This window comes from Rhodotorula paludigena (genome assembly GCF_050403205.1).
Source record: "Rhodotorula paludigena JCM10292 DNA, Rt_paludigena_JCM10292v1_ctg85, whole genome shotgun sequence".
Classification (NCBI taxonomy): Eukaryota; Fungi; Basidiomycota; class Microbotryomycetes; order Sporidiobolales; family Sporidiobolaceae; genus Rhodotorula; species Rhodotorula paludigena.
The window spans coordinates 39,108-59,532 of NW_027481373.1; the positions used below are offsets into that span (position 1 = coordinate 39,108).

The following is a 20,425-nucleotide window of genomic DNA, read 5'->3' on the forward strand; positions in this document are numbered from 1 at the left end:
CAGTTTGTCGTGAGGGAATGTAGTGCAACACGGTATCTACGAAGTCTAGGACAGACATGAATACAGAGGAGAGCACAGGAGCAAGGAGAAGATGGCAGCCCCCGCACACAAAGAGAAGGCTACCTCCGCCTCCCGTTCTTGACGAGCTCGACGCCTTCTTTCGCTACAGGCAGCCAGGATTGCAGAGTCGCTCGTCAGTACAACCCGACTGTGCGGTAAAAGCGAGACGCGCACGCACCGCATTCGTTACCGTGCCGAAACAACCTTAGCACGACGCCGTCAGGCAGCCCGCGCTCGGCGTCCGCGACGCGCTTGTAGAACGCCTCGACGCTCGCCTGCGTGCCCGGCTCGGCCCGACTGGGCGGCGGAGAGTGCCGCAGCGGGTTGTTGGGCGAGAGCGGGTCCGAGAACTGGTCGTCCATGAGCGAGTCGGACTGAAGGGACGAGCGCGTCGAGGAGCGCGACGAGGCGGTCGGCGTCGGCGCGCCAGACATTGCTGAGGTAGACTCGCGTGTCGGTGAGGACGGGCGGGAAGATGTTGGCGAGCGAAAGACAGCGAAGGGAGAGGTGCGAGTGCGAGCGCCCAAAGGTGGACGAGGGGGCACAGCAGGCGGAGCAGCCTTGCTACTAGCGGAGGACTCCTCCACAGGCGAGGCTGTCCGCACCGTGACCTCGCTTCCGCTGTTCCGGCGCGCAAGGAGCGGTCGCTCATGGGCCCCGTCGAACTGGCCAGGCAGGTCGGGCATCTCGCTGAAGGGCGCCATCTCCTGAGCGCGCCCGCGGTCCTGCTCATCGGCGACGAGACTTGCGAGGTCTGTTGCCGACTGGGCATGCTGCCACTCGACTCGAGGCGGGACGGGCGGCGGAGCGGGAGAGGCGGTATTGGCGCGATGGGGTGCGGCGTGAGTGGAGCCGGAAGAGGTTCGCGGCGGAGTGAAAGGGGTCGTGACGTCGCGAATGTAGATGGCCAGGACGTTGCGAGGATATTGCAGCGCGAGCGAGCGGTACAGCTCGAGGTCTTGCTCGCCGCTGTCGCCGATCAAGATGAACCTGTGATACACGCAGAGCGTCAGCAACGGAAAGCGGACTGTCGAGGAGGAAAGCACGCACTGCGCCTCAGGGAACTCTTTGAAGAGCATTTCGACGTTCGCCCTCTTGCGCTGGCCGGGCTCCTCCCACAGCTTGGCGATCGCCGAGCTCGCGCCGCCGTATTCCTTGAGCGTGCAGCTCCCGTGCGGGAAACCGGCGAGTGCGAGGAAGGCGCGAAGGACAGGCCAGAGCTCGAGTGGCGAGTTCGAGACGTAGTGGAAGACGGCGCCCTCGCTCGCCATGGCCTGATACCACGACGCCATGCCGGGCACACGAATCTCGTGCAGCTCCCGGCACTATGAAGGATACGGGTGCGGTCAGTGGGCAAGCTAAGTGAGAGCAACTGGGAGACGGAACTAACGAAAACGTTGCGGAAGATGCTGCGGGTGCCCTTGACGACCTCGGTCCACTGTTCCGCGCGTGCAAGCACTGTGTCAGAAGGGATCGAGACATAGCAATCAACTCGGACGAAACGCACCTTGATCGTGTCGTCGACGTCGCTGACGACCCTTACTCCCCCTCCCGCGCCGCCCTCGCCCTGGATCGCCACCACGAGCTCGACCTCGTCTTCCGCCGTCGGCCTCGCCTGTGCATATCCCGCGACATTCGAACCCGCGCCCGCGCCGACTCCGGCCGGCCACGAGTCGGTCGCGGAGAAGCCGTCGGGCTCGAGCAGCTCGGCGACGACGCGGACCTTGAGGGCGTCGCTGCCCGACCCGGGCGCGCCCCCGGCGCCGACGACCTCGAGCCAGCGCTTGAGCTCGGCGCCGCGCACCTGGAGCGCGGTGCGGAACCCGCCGCCGGGCGCAGAGGTGCTGACGACTTTGGTCGCGAGCGCGCCGTCCCACAGCTGGCCCTCGGGGAGGGACGGGTAGATCGAGAGGCGCACTTTGCGCGAGGCGAGCTTCTGCCCGAAGAAGGGCAGGAGACGTGTGTGCAGGTTGGTGTGCAGGCGTGGGAGGTGCGGGGAGGAAGACGAGACGGTGAAAGCTTCGGGCCACGTCTCGGGCGGCAGGTCCTTGGCAGTCGAAAGGTTCGAGACCGAGTCCGAAGTCGAGGTGAGACCGAAGCGCGTCGGCGAGGAGGCGCGGGAAGACGCTCGCGACGATGCGCGAGACGAGGCGAGCGAAGGCGCGCGAGAGTGCTCCGGGCTGCTGCTCACCGCGCTCTTCGACTTGCGCGACTTGGTCGACGTGAAGCTGAAACCCGAGCCGCGGAAGCCCGACCCGGGCGAGCGCGGCGTGGCAGAGGCGGGCGAGCCGGGGAGCGAAGGCGACCGCAGTGCTGCGACTCCGCCTTTTGCCGGGATGTCGATGCGGACGTGCGGGCGGCGGTTGAGCTTGGCGGGACGGTCGACGATCTTCTCGTCCTCGGGAGACGTTGGCCGGGCGGGGGAAGGTGCGGTTGCGGCATGTTGAGGTGGACGGTGAAGGTGCGCTGGTTTCGGGTTTGGCGGTGGTGGTTGCGTCGCAGATGAGTCGGCAAAGCTCTGCGACGTCGAGCTCCGCAACCGCTCTTCGGCCGACATCTCTTCGGGCTCGCTCGTCGGCGGAAGCGCCGTCTCGACGGCATCGGCGGTCGCTTCCGCGAGCTCGGCCGTCACTTCGCCGTCGCCGTCGCGCCCTCCGACTTCAAGTAGCTGCTGAAACACCTCGCCGTCCTTCATGGCGACATCCCTCAGGCTGCTGCTCAGGCTGTCGACGCTCTGGTTCCCGATCGCAGCCGGGTCGAGCCCGACCTCGTGGGCAGCCGTCGCCGGCAGCTTGGGCAGCGCGGCGAACGACTTGGCGAGCGAGTAGAAGATGCGCTGCGAGCGCGAGGCCTGCGACAGCGGTCGCTGACGGTACGCGTAGCCGTGGGCCGTGATGTCGAGAACGAGTGCAGGTTCCGAAGCGTCGTGAGGAGCCGGTTGCAGCGTCGCGTGCTGCGCGAAGCGAAGGTCAGTACGTTGCTCTGCGCTGGAGAGACGCACTCGGCGACGCACGCCTGGGAAGCACAGGATCTTCTCCTCGTCGACCTCGTCGAACGCGAGTCCGGCGCGACCCTTTCCCTTGCCCGCTGCGGCCGCACCCGATGCGACCGACGCGCTGCTCGCGCTAGCGAGGGTGGGAGCGTACGTGCTGAAGTAGCTCCCGAGTGTGCCCCAGCGGGACGAGCGCGCCTCGCTCGGACTCGCAGGCGGAGTCGCACCTGCACCCCGAAGCAGGCCGCCTGCAGCGTCGCCTGCGCCCGTGCCCGCGCCCGTGCCAGCGTGCACGGCAGCAGCGAGGACGGGGAGCTCGGCAAAGTCGCCCTGGACCTGCCGCGCCCTCGCCGCTGCGGCCTTCTTCGGAGTCGTGAGGACCTTCGCGCCAGCATGCCCCTCGCCCGCCCAGCTGCCGGACCCTTCGCCCCGCGCGTAGCCCTGTTCGGCCACGTGGGACGCAGCGTAGGCGTCACGGAGGCTCGCGAGCTTGCCCGCGGCCGAGGACGCGGCCGACTCGAGGCGGGGCGCGACAAAGTCGCTCGTCTGCGTCGCAAAGCGGTTCACTTTGGCGAGCGCCCGGGCGCGCAGGAGCGAGCCTGCCGACGGGGGCATCCCGTCCACTGCTGCTGCCCTCGGCGGTGCGGCCGACGCGGGTGCGGTCGAGGTGGGGGCGAGCGAGTCGGGGCGGGCGGCGGGCGGCGGGCGGGCAGGGAGCGGCGGAGGAGCGCCTGGCGCGGGCATGCGGGCGCGCAGCAGCTGCAGTCTCGGCGTCGCCCAGCGCGGGCAGCGTCGCCGCGACGACAGCGAACGCAGCGCACGCGGATGACGGCGGCCACACTCAGGGGGTCTCGCAAGGATGGCGAGGCATCGAGCGATCCGTAGGGGCGTCGAGCGAAGCAGAACGGCCTCTAAGCGCGTGAATGACTGCCTTGTCGTGCTCTCCCATGCCCTCGTGTCGTAGAGCTGGAAGCGATTCTCGTCCCCTCCTCGTCCCCCTCGACGCTCGACGCTCGCTCCTCGTCCCTTTTCTCGCCTCTCGAGAAGCCGCCCAGCGGCACCTGTGAGCCCTCGCTAGCGCTTCACAGACTCGGCGGACCCACCCACCTCCCCAGACCGCTGCTGTTTCCCGCCCACCTCCCCGGTTGGCCTCCCCGGCTTCGCCCCCGGCCGCGGTCCTTCCGCAAGGGGTGTCCAGACGGCAGCTCGAGCCGCCTAGCCCAAACCTCAGCCCCTGCCAAGCCCTGACGCTGACCCCCGCCCGTTCTCTCCCTCTCCCCTCGAACCTGCGCAGAGAGACGCCGGTCTCGCCCTTTCTCACTCTCGCGAGTGCAGTCCGTACAGCTTGTGGAGTGGGCGACTGGAAGCCATCAACCGAGAAACCGCGATTCGCAAACGGCTTTCGAGTTGGCTCTCGCGGGACGTAAGAGGAGAACGACCAAAGATTGACAGAGTGAATACACGACGCTGTGCGAGGGAGCATCTACAGCTTGGACGACGTGAAAGCCGGCTTGCGCGCCGAGAAGCTGCAAACGCCACGACACGGTCAGCGTTTCTCGCCAAGTCAGGCGCGACCGGCAACGAGAGCGCACTAGATGGCGGTGAAAATGGTCGGCAAGATGCGGAAGCTTGAGCCCTGTACGTGGAAAGCTTGTAAGCTTGAGCGAGAAGCAGTTTCGACGCAAGGAAGGGACGTACCGCCGGGATGTACACCAGGTCGCCCACCACTGCGCTCACACGCTTGCCGTCCTGCACAATTGCAAGCTCGCCATCCGTCACGTACTTGAACTGTGAGCAGCACACTGAGCTCGTGAGCCAGCCCATCCTGCTAGTGTCTAGCGAAGGGAAACGTACCTCGTGTTCCGGATAGCCGTCAACGTCGAATTCGGGTTCTGTCCCGAGATTGCGGTATACGCCTGCGACCGCCTGACCTTGCAGCTCTGGAAACGCGCTGAAATCGTCTGTCGTATGGATTGTATCGTCAGCCCAAGCCGGAACCTCGCAAGGCGCGGAGCGGCAACGCACGAAGCTGGCCACCCGGCAGGCCGTTGATGAGGGGCTGAGAAGCGATAGCCTTGTAGACAACAACCTTCGGAGCCATGGTGCAATAGCGTGTGTGCGATGTTCGAGCGGGAGAACTAGCAGAGTGAGCGAGCAGCGAGAGCGGATTCGGAGGCCGCGTCGACTAGCGCTTGATCGGCTCGCCGCGACCCGCCGGTCCCGGAAGCCTTCAAGCAGTGAGCACAGATCAATCTTGAGGCCTCGAGACGGCCTCGCAGGCCCGGTTCACGCGATGAGGCGTGGGTGGAGGCCGCACGACTGATGAGAGCGGCAAAGCGCCGCAGGAACCCAGACGGCTCTCGTGCGGAGTCCCCGGTGCTGGCCAGCGCCACGGATAAGAGTCTCGAGGGTGCAGAGCACCAGCAATCGCTCTCACAGGAAGGTGGACGCGACGGATCGTAACGAAGAAGCGCGGGTTTCGGGCATTGGTTGTCCTTCTTCTCCGTTGTTCCGCTCCGCCGTACTCGGCTCGCCTGGGTCTATAAGCGTCGATACGGCCAGACGGAGGCGAGCGCAGCGGCCCGTCTGGGGTCCGCTGACCCAGGCCACCGCTCGTCCCCACCGCCGCCGCCGTGCCTCAAGGGCTGAAAAGCCCGTATCCCATCTGGTCCCAAAGCGGGGACTCCAAAGACAGTGGCTGCGAGACTGTGAAGCTCGAGGCCCTGCCCCGCTCTCGCCTTTGAGGCTGTCCTGTGCGAATCTCGCTTGTGCCCCTCCCTCCCCCCGGTCTGCGATATCGCTGTGTCGTCTGCTCCCTTCAAGTCTGCTCCTCCCTCTTCTTTCGTTCTCTCCGACTTCCCAGTCCACATGGACCCAGCCTACAAGATGCACTCGAAGGAAGCTAGTGCCGGCGCCAACCTCGCCCAGGTCACGTCCGTCCGGCCTGATCTCGAAGGCGCAGCGGCTCACGTGCAAGGCGACGAGGCGCAGCTCAAGCTCCGCTTCTCCGTCTTCTCTATGGCCTTCCTGTGGTGCGTCTCTGATCCGTTGCGAATGCCCCGACGACGAGAAAGAGATCTGACGGCTTCCTGGTCTCGCTACTCGCACATCACGTGGTTCTGCCTCATTGCTCTCCTGCGCTCAGTATTGTCGTTCTCTCTACCCCTGCCGCATGGGCCGGCTCTGTGGCAACGGCGCTCTTGGCTGGAGGCCCAGTCTGCATGTTCTTCGGTTTCCTCGTCGTCTTTGTTTGCAGGTCCGTCGCCTCCATAGACGTCGCTCGGCGGCGTGATGAGCGCTTATTGATCAAAACGCCCTCACAGCTTGTGCGGTGCTGCGTCCCTCGCCGAGATGGTGTCCATTTGGCCGACTGCCGAGGGTCAGATCGCGTGGACCGAGCATCTCGCTCCGCCAAGCTGTTCTCGCTTCCTGGTATGCTCTCCAGCCCACTCTGTCGGCACGTCACGATCACACACTGACGACATTGTCGGCCAGCGCTACTACGTCGCATGGCTCACCGCCATTGCCTGGATTTTCATGACCTCGAGCGCAACGTTCATCTGCGCGGTTTCCGTGAGTATTGCTCACGCTTGACTCTTTGGCACTCTGCTCTACAACGCTGTGACTAAGCTGAGCTCAATGCCTCGGGGAACCGCGCTGACGTGATTGGTCTCCATCAGATCACCGGCATCGCGAGTCTGTGCCATCCAACCTACGTTCCGGAAAGGTGGCACACTGCGCTCATGTTGTGTGTTGCTCTTCATCTCCGCCGACGTCTCGCGATCAGCCAGGATTGACGTCCTTGCCATTGCAGTTGGGCCATCCTCGTTATCGGTCTCTTCCTCAATATCTACGGCATGCGCCTCTTCTCCTACCTCAATAACGTCATCGCTTTCTCAATGCTCGGATCGACCGTCGCTATCGTCGCCATCCTCTTTGCAAAGTCGAGCGGCGACTACAATTCGGGTGCGCTTCTCCGCATCTCGCCCGTTCGCTCTGACGCCCGGTCGCAGCGCTTAACGTCTGGATCTCGCAGCACACTACGCGTTCTTGGGCTTCGAGAATGGCACGGGCTGGAGCTCGAGGGGGATCACTTTCATTGTCGGGTACGCTTTGCGCGGAGCTGATGACTCTGCCCTCGGCTGACCCCCGTCTCGCTTCGCAACTGCAGCATGGTCAGCGCCGCCTTCTCCATCCTTGGCTACGACAGTGTCGCGCACATGTGCGAGGAGATGTACAAGCCCGCCGTCTACGCTCCCCGCGCCATGGTCGGCTCGGTCCTCATCTCGCTCCCGGCGGGCCTCCTCATCATCCTCGCGTTCGTCTTTACCATCAAGGATATTCCGACTATTGCGACCCAAATGTGCGTTGCGCTCTTTGTCTCCCTTAGCAGCAGACAATGGCTCATGCCCAGTGCGGTGGTGCAGTTTCCCCCTCACCTACATCCTCGAACAAGCGCTCGGCAACAAGGCGGGCGCTGCGTTCCTGACGGTGACAATGTCGACAACCTCTGCGGTACGTCCATCCAAGGCATCACAGATGCGGTGCCGGAGCTGATCAACAACCGCCCTCTTTCTCGTGACCTTCGTGACTTTGGCAGGCCTGTGCGTCGATGAGCATGCTCGCCACTTCAGGTCGTGTCATTTGGTCCTTTGCCCTCGAAGGCGGCATCCCCTTCTCCCGCCAGCTCAGCAAGATCAACCGTCAGCACCACGTCCCGATTCGGGCAATGGTCGTATCCGTCATCATTCAATGCCTCATTGTGCTTATCTATATTGTACGTGGGTTGTACGACTTCGGAAATGGGTTCGAGGCTAACCCAGATCTGCTTCCCTAGGGCAACGCCGCCCTCTTCAACTCGATCCTCGTTCTCGCCATCGCGCTTCTCAATGCCTCGTGCGCTACCGAGCCCACACCCTTGCCATCTCGATCCTCTAACGCTGTCGCCCTCACAGCTACCTGATCCCGAACTTCCTCATGCTCACGCGTGGCCGTCGCTCGGGCACGCTCCCGAAAGCGCCCTTCTCGCTCGGCCCCGTTCTCGGACCCGTCTGCAACGTCGTCGCCATCATCTACGAGCTCTTCATCTCGGTGATGCTTTTCCTGCCGACCGTGCGGCCTGTAACGGGCGAAAACATGAGTGCGCTCGCTCGCTTTGGTCCTGCTTTCGCCCTGCGCTCGAAGGGCTGACTCCTCGCCTCGTGATCCTCGCGACAGACTACGCCTGCGCCATCTTTGGTGTCGCACACATCATCTGTGGCGTCTACTGGTTCTTCGGCGGCCGCAAGCGCGCGCACAACTATGCGACGGACCGCGCGGCGGCGGTTGCGGCGGCCGCTTCGAACGACACGGGCTCGGTGAAGGGCGCAGCGGCGTGAGGTCTGCGTAGGGTTATATCATGTCTGCTCTCCATTCGTGCTTTTGTCAAGGCTGCGGGTCTTCGCATTCTCTGTGCGCGGTCAATTTGTGAGATCTGTCGCCATCTCCAAACAGACTCTCGTTGCCCGTGAATGAAGGCGCAGGTCAAGGCAGCGACGTCTGAGACTGTAGTGCGCTGGCAAGTTAGGGCGATAAGAGTAGGTGCGCTGCTCTTTCGCGGACTTTTGTTGCTTCCGCGTGGCCGTCTCTACGAGCCGGACTCCTGCACAGGTTGTTACGCCCATGAAGTATGATATGTACCCGAGGGAATCCTATGGCTTTGCATCCAGTAAGAGCGGCTCGACGGGATGCGGCGGGCGTGCTTGCCTCGAACGGAAAGAGCGAGCGGCGGAGGCCAGCCTTCCTTCCGCGCGAGAGCTGCACCGCTTCGCTCGCTCCTCACTGCTTGCCGCGTCCCGCTGCTCGCGTGACTGCACAGGCTCAGTGCTCGCCCTGCACAGCTGCGGGCAGCTGCTCTCTCGCTGCCTTGCCCCGGTCTCGATCACTCGTCGCTCCACTTCTCGTCCCAGCCTTCTCTTGCCGCCGCTTGAGCGATGTTTGGCAGCGGCGGGCTCGGGCGCCGTGCGTCGAGCTCGCGCGCCCGCCCTCCGCCCTCGCCCGGCACCGCACACGCGCCAGGCATGGAGCGCGGCAACTCGTCGGGCGTCGACCCGCTGCGCTCGCCGGCCCTCGCGACGCACCGCGCGAGCGCACACGCGCTGCAGCAGCACCACCAGCTGGACCAGGCGGGGCAGGGCGCGAGCTCGACGTCGACGGGCGTCCCCGGCCGGACAGAGGGCGGGCCGCACCTCCGTCGCCGGTCGAGCCTGATGCACATGCACTCGACGCTCCAGGTCGACGACGAGCCGCCGACGCCAAAGACGCCCGCATCGACAACGATGGAGCGTGTGTCGTCCCTGACAACTTTCATGGGCGGCGGGGGCAGTGTCGGCGGCGGCGGCGGGAGCAAGGGTGCGCGACCTGGGAGCAGTGACCGTGAGAAGGAGAAGCGCGCAGCGAGAGACGGGCCGGCCGCAGGAGGGAGCGCGAGGGTGCTGCTGCACCGTCGACGACTGTACACGAGCCTGACGCGGCTCGTCGCCCTCATGTCGCTCACCCTCCTCGTCCTCTACTTCCTCAAGAGCGTCTTTGCGCCCCTGCTGCCCGGCGCCGTCTCTACCTCCGATGACTCGCGCGCGGCGCGCTGGTTCCCGAAGGTTGGGGGCTACGGCATTTTCGACACGTTTGAGACGGTACCGTACCCGCTCAAGACGCACCCTCGCACGCCGCGCCCGAAAGAGCAGGGCACGCTCTCGCTCGCAGACTACCTCACGACGCGCCTCGGCTCGCATTTCGCCTTTCCGTCGGCGAACCTGCCGCAGCGGTCTACGCGCGGGAGTCAGCTGTGGCTCACGAGCGCGACGAATCAGTCGATCCACGCGTCGAACCGGCACCTCGGCGCGTTCGTCACGCGGCTCGAGACGACCGGCGGGTCTATGTCGGCGCATGACGGCGCAAACGGAATCGAGGAGGCGGCGGAGAAGCGCCCGCTCGAGAACGCCGACCAGCGCGGCGCGCAGCGCGTCCTCGTCACGCTCTGCCTGGACGAGGGCTGCATGGACGCGTGCCGCCGCGACCCGCAGCTGTACTGCTTTGGCGGGTTCATCAAGCCTGCGCGCGGGTCTGCGGCGGCCAAGCGGCGCGGGAAGAGGTCGATTGTCGGGCGGGCCGATGTGCATGAGCCGGACCATGCAGAGACGACCAAGCTGCAGGGGCTGATCGACACGCTCGAGAGTGGGAGGCGGGCTCTGTGGATCGATGAGTGCGTCCTTCCTCGCTCATTCCCTGCTAGACGCCGTGGCTGACCTTGCTCGTTGTTGCAGCGGGACCTACTTCAAGCAGTTCGTCATGCGGTCGATCTGCGCCTCGTTCGTTGACACTGACATTCGCGGTCTCACAGGGATCCAGTGCCCTACATGGGCGACTTGAGCAGCTACGACCTGCAGATCCCGGAGAGCTGGACGACCGGCACGCTCAACTCGGTAAGGAGTGCTTGGTTGTCTTCCTCGCCTTGCAGCTGCTCACTGGGTGCACACCGTACCTGCAGGGCCTCGCCTACTTCAATCCGACTCAGCACGTTATCTCGCTCCTCCGCAAAGTGCTGAGCATCACGCTCCTCCCGCTCGAGCGCGACCGGCTCGGCTGGGCGTCGACCAACCTCCTCCTCGACCCGACGGGCCAGCAGCGCGACTTCAAGCACGTCCCGCCGATGCATCATGCCGCCGCGCTCGACGAGAACCTGTTCCTCGACGAGGCGCACGACAAGCTCGCGCACGCCGGGTACGGCCAGGTCGAGTTTGAGAGCCCGTGGGACGGCGGGATCGACGTGCGCGTGCTCGACCCGAAGCGCTTCCGCACGAGCACGGGCAGACTGGGGAAGCGCGCGTTCGACTTTGAGCGCGCGAGGGAGCGCGACACGCTCTACTGGCACTGCCTCTGCTGCGGCGATTCGGTGCGCCCCTATGCGTGCTCTTCACACTCATCAGAACTAAGATGTTTCTTTGTGCGCAGTACACGAACGACTACATCGCGGGCGCGCTGGGCTTCCATCAGCCTGCCGTGACCTACTCGATCCCGACGCCGCATACGCTCCCGTCGCTCCCGCTCGTGCTCAAGACGTCGGCCCTGGGCGGCACGCGCGCCGAGATCCGCTTCGCCATGAGCCTGCTGCTGCAGATCGCGCACGACGCAGGCCGGGTGTTTGTTCCGCCCGTCACGGCGACGATCGTACCCGACGAGCCAAACGACGACGAAGGCGACGTCGAGCGGTACATTTGGCGCGTGTTCCCCGTCGCGCTGTGGGCGCATCCGTCGCTCGCGCCTCCGTCGGCGTCGGGCGTCAAGCTCCCGCCTTCGGGCGCGGGCGGCACGCCGGGCCACCGCGTCGAGGTTCGCGAGCCGGGCTACGTGCAGCATGCGATCGCGCACCTGCGGCAAACGCATCTCTCGTCGCCCGCGGCGCTCTCGCCGAGCTCGTCGAGCCCGACGGCGAAGGATGCGCTCCGCCTCGTCACCGAGCTCGAGGAGCCGCTCGTGCTCGACATGCGCGAGCTCGAGACGCTCGGGAAGCTCATCGCGGGCTTGACCAAGCCGTTCTGGAGCACCGAGCGCGTCGTCGTCATCGAGGGGCTCGAGAAGTACCGCGGGCGCGAGGGCTGGGACCTGCGCGCCGAGTTTGAGGATCTGAGCATGTGCCGCGTGCGGGAGGGCAAGGCTGTCGAAGGGGACGCGGCCGCGGACGGGGCGGCGGGGACGTGTGAGCAGCTGTGTCCGTTGTAGCGCTAGACTTTCGCATCCAGTCCCGTCATTGCATCGCTTTATACCGTTGGTTCACTGCGATGCGCCACTGCCAATAGCTCACTCTCGAGAGAACCGTGTGAAGTGTGCAGAGTCCACACGCAAAAGGCAGGCGAGCTGACGAGAGAGAGCAGCTGGACTGGAACCGAGCAAAGTCACGGAAAGAGTATCGTTACAACAAGGGCACAACTGCAGGTCCCGCCTCTCTGCTACCTCAGTCGAAAGCAACAGTGTCCGTACCGTCGCGCGCGTCCTTCACGCGGAAGCGGCGGCGGCTCGTTGCCGCAGCTGCTCCTCGACCTCGTTGACGGCTTGCTGGAGGTCCTGGTGGCGTTCGAGGAGCGTCAGCTGGAGTTTCCTGACAGCACAACGGAGCAAGCAGAACGCACCTCTGCGGTCGGGTCGAATTGCAGGCCGAGGAGGAAGGCCTCGCGGCCCTCGTCGAGGCGGTCCATGGCGACGAGGGCCTTTCCGCGGCGGAAGTGGCCCTTGATCCAGGGGCGCTTGAGCTGGATGACGGCGTCTGCGTCGACGAGAGCGTTGACGTGCTCGCCCTTTCCGAGGTAGGCGGCCGAGCGGTTGCACAGCGCGAGCGCGAGCTCGTCGCGCGCAAAGACGTTGGCCTCGAAGACGGGGCGGCTCGCGGCGAGCTCGGCGCTGATGGTGTAGAGCTTGATGGCCTCGTCCCAGTCGCCCTGCTTGAAGCGCTGGTTGCCGGCCTCCTTTGCGCGCGCGACCTTTACGCTGCGCTCGTTGGGCTGCGGGACGGGCGGGGGCGGGAAGACGACGGCCGGGTTGCTCGCGGTGAGGAGGACGCGTGCGAGCTCGTTGAGCCCCTGCAGGTCGCTCTGCGCGTAGCCCGCGGGCGCACCGGGCGCGAGGTTGACAGGCGACGGGTGCAGCGGCGTCGGGTCGAGCGAGAGCGGGACGAGCGTGACGGCGTCGTCGGGCACGAGCGACGCACTCTGCATTCTCGACTGGCCTCGCTTGGGCGCTGGAGAGAGCGGGTGGTGGAAGGAGGAGCGAGCGACGGAGGTTGCGCAGAGTCGCTTCACGTGGAAGTGCTCAAGTAGCGCTGGGAGAGCGAGAGAGCGCGTCACACTGCTTGGAAGGACTTGTGCTGCCTCGCTAGACTCTTTTCTGCTCCTCCGCTGCGACTTGCCGCGCGATGTTCCTCGTCGTCGCGTCGTGTCCGAGATGACGCTGCTCGCTGCTGTCCTCTGCTCCGAGCGCGCTTGAACGCACACTACATTGGTCATTGGTCCTTGACAAGCGGCTGCAGAGTCTAGCCTGACGCTAGCTCGGGCACATGTGCGTCTCTTCACTCCCTCTTCTTCAGTCGCTTCCGGCTGACCACTCCTCCTTGTCTTTGCGCAGCCAGACTCTGCGCCACAGCGCGTCGTAGCGGAACACAATGCGTTCTGCGCCGATTGCGCTTAATTCGGGGTGCTCTCGCTCGACCAGCTCCTTGCAGCCGTGGAAGAAGGCGCCGGCTCAGCCTGTCGCCCTCCCGCCAGTCCTCACTCTCGGCCTCGCCCACCGTCACTATAGCCCGGCTGCATCGCACTACATCCCACGCTGCACCGCCCCCCAGCCATCGCTCCCAGCTGTGTCGTTCTCGACCGCGAGCGGCACCTTTTCGACAAGTCACACCCTTCCCGCTCCGCTTTCGCCGCCGGCGTTCGCCCGCGAGCGTTCGAGTGACTCGCAGTACAGCTCTGTACCGAACTCGACACGCGTCGACACGTCATGCTTGTCCCGTCGTCGAGTCGACCGCTCGTCTTCTCCTGTTCACGCTCCTCGCGCTCCCCCATCTTCGCAGCATGCACTGGCCAACCCCTCGCCGGCTCGCACGCCATCGAAGAACTTCGCTCTCGCCCATCCTCTCCGCCGCCTTCCGTCGCTCCCGCCGGCCGTGAAGCGCAAAGTCGCCCTAAGCGAGCGCGAGCACAGGGTGTGCACATGCCTGGCCGAGTACGACGACGCCGACACGACTTCGTCTGATGGTTCGAGCGAGATGGACGAGGAGGAGCGGCTGAGGCGGATGCACGATGACGAGCTCGGGCTGGCTGGCGGAGAGAGGGAGTAGAAGACGCCGCAGGGGTGCAGAGACGCCGGGTCGACGAGCGAAAGCGGCATGGTGCGTGATGCTGGCTGTACAACTGTGTAGAATAGAGCGTGCTGTAGACCAGTGAGTCTGATTGGGAGATACACGGCTTTGCTCCTTCAGTCTGCGGCCTCGCTCGAATCATCCTACATGACCAGAACACCGATTGCGAATTACTGAAAATGCAAGTTTTGTCCCTTCTCTATACGGTCCAGTGCGAGGTGTGAGTTGCTCTAGAAGTCGCGGAGCTTGCGCTGGCCAACGTAGAAGGCGCGGCCCTGGTCCGGCGACGAGAAGATGACGGTCGTCCCCTTGTCGACTGTTGGAAGGCATTTGGGCGTCAGCTCAGGTGTCACAGAAGGTCGAAGGGCTTGGCAGTGGCGTGGAGAGGCGCGAGAAAGGGTCAGAAACGCACTCTTGATCACGTCTCCGGCAGTCGCGACAATCTTGTTGCCCGTGTCGGCATCCTCGAGCACGATCGTGCCCTCGAGGATAATTTTAAGCTCATTGTAACCGTAGGAGTATTTGAGGTTGTCCGACTCTGCGCCAGCCGTGACCGTAAAGATGCCGCCCGAGATGGGAGCAGTCGTGTCGTCCGAAGCAAAGACGTCGTCTGCAAGGACGCTCCACAGGGTCAGCTTCAACGCTTGAGAGCTGCAATAGGACAAAAGGAGCGGACGTACCGATGGCGGAAGTAGCGGTGAGGGTGGTGAGCTTGTGCTCGTGGGCGGCGTCCTTCGAGACGGTGATAGGCACTGAGGACGTTCCGCAACTGTCAGTCACGCTGCCCGAGGGAAGAAGCGTTGAGTGTACTCACTGGTATCGGTTGATGTAGGGGTGGTGGAAGTGGGAAAGGATGCGAGCGAAGAGGTGCGATGGAGCGGATCGAAGCAGACGGCGCGAGACAGAGAGCGAGAGACGAGTGAAGGAAGAGGAAGCAAGAGCAGAGCGGCGCAGCGACGCAGAGGAGGATAGCCAAGTGGAGAGGCTCGGGAAGATAGCGCGAGTGCCAGATCACATGCGGATAAAGCGCCACCGCGCGGCAAAGCGATACCGACGAGGGGAAACGAGCCTCTGCGGCTCGCTCAGGCCACGGAGAAGCGCGGCGCGTCGACTATGTACTTGAGAGGTGTCAGGGAGCATTCCAGAGTATACCACACTGCCTCCAGCAGGTTGAACACGAGAAGCGCCAGGCAAAGAAGCGGGCGAGCCTTTGAGCTCCTCCTCATCACACGCGCACCCACTCGCTGGTTTGTAAGCACGCTCAGACTGCTCAAAAGCACTTGAGCTACCGTCTGTAAGACTCGCACATTCCCCCTCGAGCTGTGTCGCTCTCTGCCGCCGCCTCTCGCGCAACTCGCCCGAAGCTTCGGGCGAGCGCGGCTATGCGCTCCAGCGGCCTGCCGGACGCGCGACAGGTCTTGCGAAAGGGGGACGAGGCGCTCTGGCGCGCTATCACGCCCCTCCCCCAAGATCTGCACGTATCGTCGCGCGGCATCGCCCCTCCCTCTCGTGTGCCTCTGTCACCATCGCACGGCCACGATGCTGAACAATCTTGCTGTCGCTGCCGCTCTTTTTGCTCTCTGGCTAGCGTATCAGCGCTTCTATGCCAAGAAGGCTGCCCCTCCCGTCTGCTCGCCGGTCGAGAAGGCAGCAAGGTCCAGTGCGTCAATCGCTCTGATACCACTCGCGGGATGTTCGTGCACTGAGTCAATCGTCGCAGACTCTCCGTCCCTGTGGCCGCTTGCCAAGGGCGTCGCATTGCCCGCGTATGGCCCCGCCGAGCTCGAGGCAACCAAGCCGCTGCCATACCGCCCGTTCCGCTGGGGTCCGACTTACCCGCAACACAGTCAGTTTAGTAAGCACGTTCCCGCACGAGACGAGTCTGACACGGAAGTCGTTTGCAGTGGGCATCCGCAACATCACCGACAGCAGCAAGTGGTTGCAGGTTGACCAGGAGTGAGTTCCGCTTCGCGCCATCCCCCTGCAGGAATCGCAACCTGATGGATCTCCTCGGCACAGGTACCCCAAGACCGTCTCGATCCGCACTCAGCGCATGAGCGAGCCCGCGCTCGAGAGCACCAAGACGCAGCCAGGCTTCCACGCGCACGCGCTCGAGGCGCTGTGCGAGGTCGCCTCGTTCCTCGCGCTGCGCTTCCCGCAACTTTTTGTGGTCGAGCGTGCAACGTACGTCGCGGGCGACGAGAGCACGCACGGCGACTCGACCGTTGGCGTTGAGGCGGGTGCGATCAAGGTAGTCAAGAACCTTGTGACGGGCGAGACCTTCGACTTTGTCGCCATCGAAGCGGCTGAAGGGCCCGAGTGGAACCCGATGCGCGTGGCAGGATGTGCGTGTGACTGCCTCTCTAGCGCTTTGCCCGTCATGCTGATCAAAGTCGCATCCGCAGCGCTCCTGCAAGATGACCTGGCACTCATGGTCGAGGACGAGGAGACGGGGCAGTACCGCTTCCAGGCCGGCTCGATCTGCACTGCGGGTGCGTATTGCTCTCGGTCATGGTCGACATCGCCCTGTCTGACGCTGTCGACTGCAGGCTTTTGGCGGCTGAAGGACAAGATCGGCCTTACGCTCGACGATATTCACTTCAAGGGTGCCGTGCCAAACTATGCCGAGAAGTACCAGAAGGCGATGAACCGCTTCTTCTCGAACCTGCGAGAGGATAAGCTTGTCGAGCGAAACAACGTCTGTCTCGTCTCTTCTTCTCTACCTTGCTTGTCGACTGACCGAGCCTACGCCTACAGTACTTTTTCCAAGTTGACGAGCACCTGAGCTGGTCTCTCAAGACGAATGGCACCGAGGCGCTGTTCGACCAGTTCAACAAGGGTCCGCAGGCTGAGCAGGTGGAAAAGGCGAAAGAGGTTGTCCATCCGAGTCCCGCTACCGAGTACGTTCATCGCCATCCGGAACGTCCACACGCTCCCGAGCTGACTGCCGCGTCTGGCAGCATCTCGCAAGTCTGGTTCCGCACCGAGCGCCAAACGCTGCGCCGACTGCCTAAAACCCGCGCCATCCTCTTTACCATCCGGTTCGTCTCTCGCACTCTTGCCCCCAAAGGAGCACGGTACTCATCGACTGTGCCTGTGCAGGACGTACCTCATTCCGGTGATCGACTTGGCGAGTGAGCCGGGCATTCCAGGAAGGATGGCTTCAGGCATTCGGGTGCGCTCTCCGTCTCGCCCCTTGCACGTCACACGCGCTGACGGTCATGCACGCGCGCAGAGCTGGCCGCAAGGCGACCGCAGCGTTACGTGGTACAAGGGCGGCGAGCTCTTCAACCCGGTCCTGCTGCCCTACCTGGACCAGCAGCACGAGGAGCAGCTCAAGGCAGGCATCGTCACGCTGAACGAGAAGGGCACGACCGAGGAGAACTATCCGTACTAGATTTTCAGCACGTAGATGCCGCCGCTGAGTACCACGCGGTTGTTTCGCAGGCCTGTAATACGTGTTTCGCCGAGGTTTGGTCGCAGAGCATTGCAGCAACCTCGAGCCGTTGTCGCTTCAGCTACGCCCAGTAAAAGCACCTCTCCCTGACCGCCCTCATGCCGAGCGCCTCGTACTCCTCCCGTCGGACCCAGAGGTCCTGCGCGCCCTCGAGCCTCCCAAGCGCGCCGACGCCCTTCCACGCGACGTTCTCCGGCTCGATCTCCTTCGGGCACGGGACGTACTGCACCTCTTTGACGGCGGGCACGCGCGCCATGATGACGGGCGCGACGCGGCTCTGCACCGCGAACCCGACGTTGTGGATCCCGCCCGTCCCGCCGACGATGAGCAGGTTGGCCGCGACTTTTTTCAGGCGCTCCTCGGCGGGCCCGGCGGCGAGGATCGACTCGACTACGGCGACGTCGAGCGGGAGCTTGGACGACTCGAACCGCACGTCGACGTTCTGCGGTGGCGGCGCCGGCGCGGCCGCGGGAGGCTTGGGCGTACCGCTCGTGCCGCCGTTCTCGGGCGCGGGTGAGCCGGCAAGCGAAGCTGCGGCGCTCGGCAGCGCGGGGAGCGCAGCCTGCGGCGGGAGCGTCGAGAAAGCCGCGCTGTTTGGGTCTTCGAGAGCGGGCGTGGCGGCGTTGCTGCCTGGTGCGGGCGAGGCGCCGTGCGACGAGTCGGCACGCTGGAGTGCGGAGGAGGCAGCGGCGGGGAGGGCGGGCGTAGAAGCGGAAGCGGCGGGCGGGGCGGGACCAACGAGGAGGTGCTTGACCGAGTTGCGCATTGCGGTCGTCTGCGCAAAGAAGCCTGAGCTCGGGGTGAATCAGCTGCAGGCAAATGCGACGCACCACGTCGGAAGCGCCGATCTCGACGTTCGAGTCGACCTCCTTGTCCCACAGCTCGTGCTGCACGACGCGCTTCTGCTCAAAGTCGATGACTCGGGGTGCGAAGAGGGCCTGTGACAGGAGGATGTGTCAGTCAGCTGCAGGGGTTTGCGCGAGCGAGACGGGGCGAAACGCACATAGGGCGCGAGGATGCAGTCGTCGTAGACGCGCATCGAGTACTTCTTGGTGAGCAGCCCGGGATGGCGGACGTAAAAGTCGTACAGGTTCAGGCCAATGTCGCCCTGTACCCCGCCCACCATTGTCAACGAACACGTGAGCTTCATTCGAGAAGCTCGGAAGCGCGAGCGAGACTGGTCCGCGGACGACGCACCTCGCTGAGCACGACGAGCCGCTCCTTGAGCTCCTCGATGACGACCCAGTCGTACCACTTGGTGAGGTCGGCCTCCTTGTACGGGAAATGGATGCGCTGGAGCAGCGAGAGGAGGAACGTCGTCACGTCGTCGCCGCCAAAGTCGAGCAGCATGCTGTGCAGAACACCGCAAGCGCATCAGCACCGCCGCTTTCCGACTGGACGGGAGAGCTGAATGAGCGGGGTTCACGCACCGCGATTCGGGCAGGACGAGGCCCTCTTCGATGCACGTGATGCTGCTCGTGCGCGAGCCGATGTCGATGACGCACGCCGACGACAGGCCCGCTCCGAAAGTCGCAGCGACGCTCTCCTATGCGTGCGCCCTTCCGTTAGTGAGAGAAGCGAGAGTTCGGAACAGGCAGACGCACCTGGATGAGGCAGAGCTGCTTGAAGCCCATCGTGCGGAGGAGGAGCTCCGACATCTCGCGGACGTACACCTCGTCGTACAGGTCGGGGATGAGGAAGATGACGCCGTAGTCCTGCGAGGCCAACCGAAAGCGCCATCAGCGAGGTTCGACGGAAGTAGAGGCCCCCCTGATCAGTGCATGGCTGCAGACGCACGGGAATGTCCTCCGCTTCGATCCCGAGCTCGTCACGCAGCGTGTGGGTGTAGATGGCCTGGACGTCGCCGAGGAGCTCCTGCGGCGACGAGCGGTACGGCTGCGTGTTGAACCCGCCGCGCGAAAACGGCCAGCGGAGCGAGTAGCCCGACACGGCGGCGTCGGGGATGCGCACCGCCTGTGTGAGAGATAGTGGACGATAGTCGGCGAGCGTGAGCAAGAGTCCCGCTCAGACCGACGTCTGCGCCTCGAAGACGCACCTTGTTGCCGACCCACACTTCGCTCTCGCCCGTGGTCCACTCGACGTCGCCCTCGAAATCCTCCTCCATGTCCTGCGGCCGCACGCTCTCGTTGTACGTCGCCGCCTGCGAGTTGCCGTTGCCCTGCCCGCGGAGCTTGTACGCGCGCATGCGCGCGCGGAGGTCGCCCCGGAGCGACGCAATCTTGGCCGAGAGCGGGTCCGTCGCGCCCGCGGCGCGCGGCTTCCTCGCGGCACCACCTCCGCTGGCGTCGGCCTCGGAGGACGAGTCCCAGTCCTGTGCGTCGGCGTCGGCGTCGTCGTCCGCTTCGGCCATCGAGACGTCGCCGCCGCTCCCGCCGTTGTTGTTTTCGCTCGGCAGCGGCGGGAGCGCGGCACCCGCGAGCGGTGGTGTCGCCTCCTTCTCCTCCTGTTCACGCTGCTGCGACTGCTCGGCACCGACGACGGCCCCGTTGGCGCTCTGCACGGGCACCTCGACCTCCCTCCCCTTGCCCTTTCCCCCGTCGTCGACAGCGACGGGCGCGCCCGTCTTGCGCGCAATGACATTGGGGACGGCGACGGGGGCGAGGTCGGACGCGCGGCCGATGCGGAGCCAGCGCGAGCCCGGGTGGATCACGAGCGTGTGCGCGAGCGGGTCGGGCGCGGCGGAGGCGGCGGCGGCGCCGGTGGCATCGGTCGAGGCGGTCTGCGCCCGGGTCAAGCAGTCAGTGCAGCGCTTGCACTACAGGAAGCGAGAGACGCACGGCAGAATCCTGTGGAGCGTGTCTCGCGCTGCGGACCTTGCCCTCGGGCGGCGCACTCGCGAGCGCCCTTGTCCCGTCGCTCTGGCCCGCGGCGTTCTCGTCTCCAAGGAGACGGCGACGCTTGGTCTCGCGGAGGCGGTCGCGGTCGGGCTCGGGGACGCGGCGGGCGAGGTGCGACTGGGCGTCCGACTTGGCGAACGACGACGCGACATTCTTGCCGCTGCGGGGGGGGG

The 20,425-nt window shown here is 64.9% G+C and overlaps 8 protein-coding genes across 8 annotated transcripts; 3 read left to right on the forward strand and 5 right to left on the reverse strand.

The window, feature by feature from the left end:
* Positions 1-119: 119 nt before the first annotated feature.
* Positions 120-3,796, reverse strand: APP1 (phosphatidate phosphatase APP1; the record flags this gene model as incomplete). Its single annotated transcript, XM_076652669.1, has 6 exons — positions 120-163; positions 239-1,050; positions 1,111-1,385; positions 1,451-1,498; positions 1,568-3,013; positions 3,074-3,796. 6 exons carry the CDS (start codon positions 3,794-3,796, stop codon positions 120-122), a joined length of 3,348 nt encoding a protein of 1,115 aa, XP_076501786.1.
* A 739-nt stretch (positions 3,797-4,535) lies between these two features.
* JCM10292_004677 (uncharacterized protein) lies at positions 4,536-5,153 on the reverse strand (the record flags this gene model as incomplete). The annotated part of the gene is made up of 5 exons (XM_076652670.1): positions 4,536-4,578; positions 4,645-4,688; positions 4,751-4,840; positions 4,907-5,013; positions 5,078-5,153. 5 exons carry the CDS (start codon positions 5,151-5,153, stop codon positions 4,536-4,538), a joined length of 360 nt encoding a protein of 119 aa, XP_076501787.1.
* A 767-nt stretch (positions 5,154-5,920) lies between these two features.
* On the forward strand, positions 5,921-8,430 carry JCM10292_004678 (uncharacterized protein; the record flags this gene model as incomplete). The annotated part of the gene is made up of 13 exons (XM_076652671.1): positions 5,921-6,084; positions 6,198-6,308; positions 6,376-6,484; positions 6,548-6,625; positions 6,733-6,800; positions 6,867-7,018; positions 7,089-7,158; positions 7,224-7,415; positions 7,480-7,567; positions 7,653-7,829; positions 7,890-7,948; positions 8,008-8,192; positions 8,270-8,430. The coding sequence occupies 13 exons, from the start codon at positions 5,921-5,923 to the stop codon at positions 8,428-8,430; spliced, it is 1,614 nt and encodes a 537-aa protein (XP_076501788.1).
* A 594-nt stretch (positions 8,431-9,024) lies between these two features.
* On the forward strand, positions 9,025-11,809 carry JCM10292_004679 (uncharacterized protein; the record flags this gene model as incomplete). The annotated part of the gene is made up of 5 exons (XM_076652672.1): positions 9,025-10,292; positions 10,354-10,371; positions 10,431-10,512; positions 10,578-10,982; positions 11,042-11,809. 5 exons carry the CDS (start codon positions 9,025-9,027, stop codon positions 11,807-11,809), a joined length of 2,541 nt encoding a protein of 846 aa, XP_076501789.1.
* A 273-nt stretch (positions 11,810-12,082) lies between these two features.
* SEC72 (Sec63 complex subunit SEC72) lies at positions 12,083-12,798 on the reverse strand (the record flags this gene model as incomplete). Its single annotated transcript, XM_076652673.1, has 2 exons — positions 12,083-12,151; positions 12,217-12,798. The coding sequence occupies 2 exons, from the start codon at positions 12,796-12,798 to the stop codon at positions 12,083-12,085; spliced, it is 651 nt and encodes a 216-aa protein (XP_076501790.1).
* A 1,369-nt stretch (positions 12,799-14,167) lies between these two features.
* JCM10292_004681 (uncharacterized protein) lies at positions 14,168-15,077 on the reverse strand (the record flags this gene model as incomplete). The annotated part of the gene is made up of 4 exons (XM_076652674.1): positions 14,168-14,253; positions 14,350-14,547; positions 14,618-14,689; positions 15,050-15,077. The coding sequence occupies 4 exons, from the start codon at positions 15,075-15,077 to the stop codon at positions 14,168-14,170; spliced, it is 384 nt and encodes a 127-aa protein (XP_076501791.1).
* Positions 15,078-15,476: 399 nt separating this feature from the next.
* Positions 15,477-17,334, forward strand: JCM10292_004682 (heme-dependent oxidative N-demethylase family protein; the record flags this gene model as incomplete). The annotated part of the gene is made up of 10 exons (XM_076652675.1): positions 15,477-15,597; positions 15,658-15,783; positions 15,842-15,893; positions 15,957-16,282; positions 16,343-16,429; positions 16,487-16,635; positions 16,695-16,837; positions 16,898-16,978; positions 17,040-17,112; positions 17,173-17,334. 10 exons carry the CDS (start codon positions 15,477-15,479, stop codon positions 17,332-17,334), a joined length of 1,320 nt encoding a protein of 439 aa, XP_076501792.1.
* A 121-nt stretch (positions 17,335-17,455) lies between these two features.
* Positions 17,456-20,425, reverse strand: JCM10292_004683 (uncharacterized protein; the record flags this gene model as incomplete). Its single annotated transcript, XM_076652676.1, has 9 exons — positions 17,456-18,169; positions 18,225-18,332; positions 18,398-18,502; positions 18,592-18,745; positions 18,825-18,940; positions 18,999-19,109; positions 19,192-19,368; positions 19,451-20,134; positions 20,193-20,425. Coding segments are annotated over 9 exons (2,402 nt in total), but the record flags the coding sequence as incomplete, so codon positions are not given.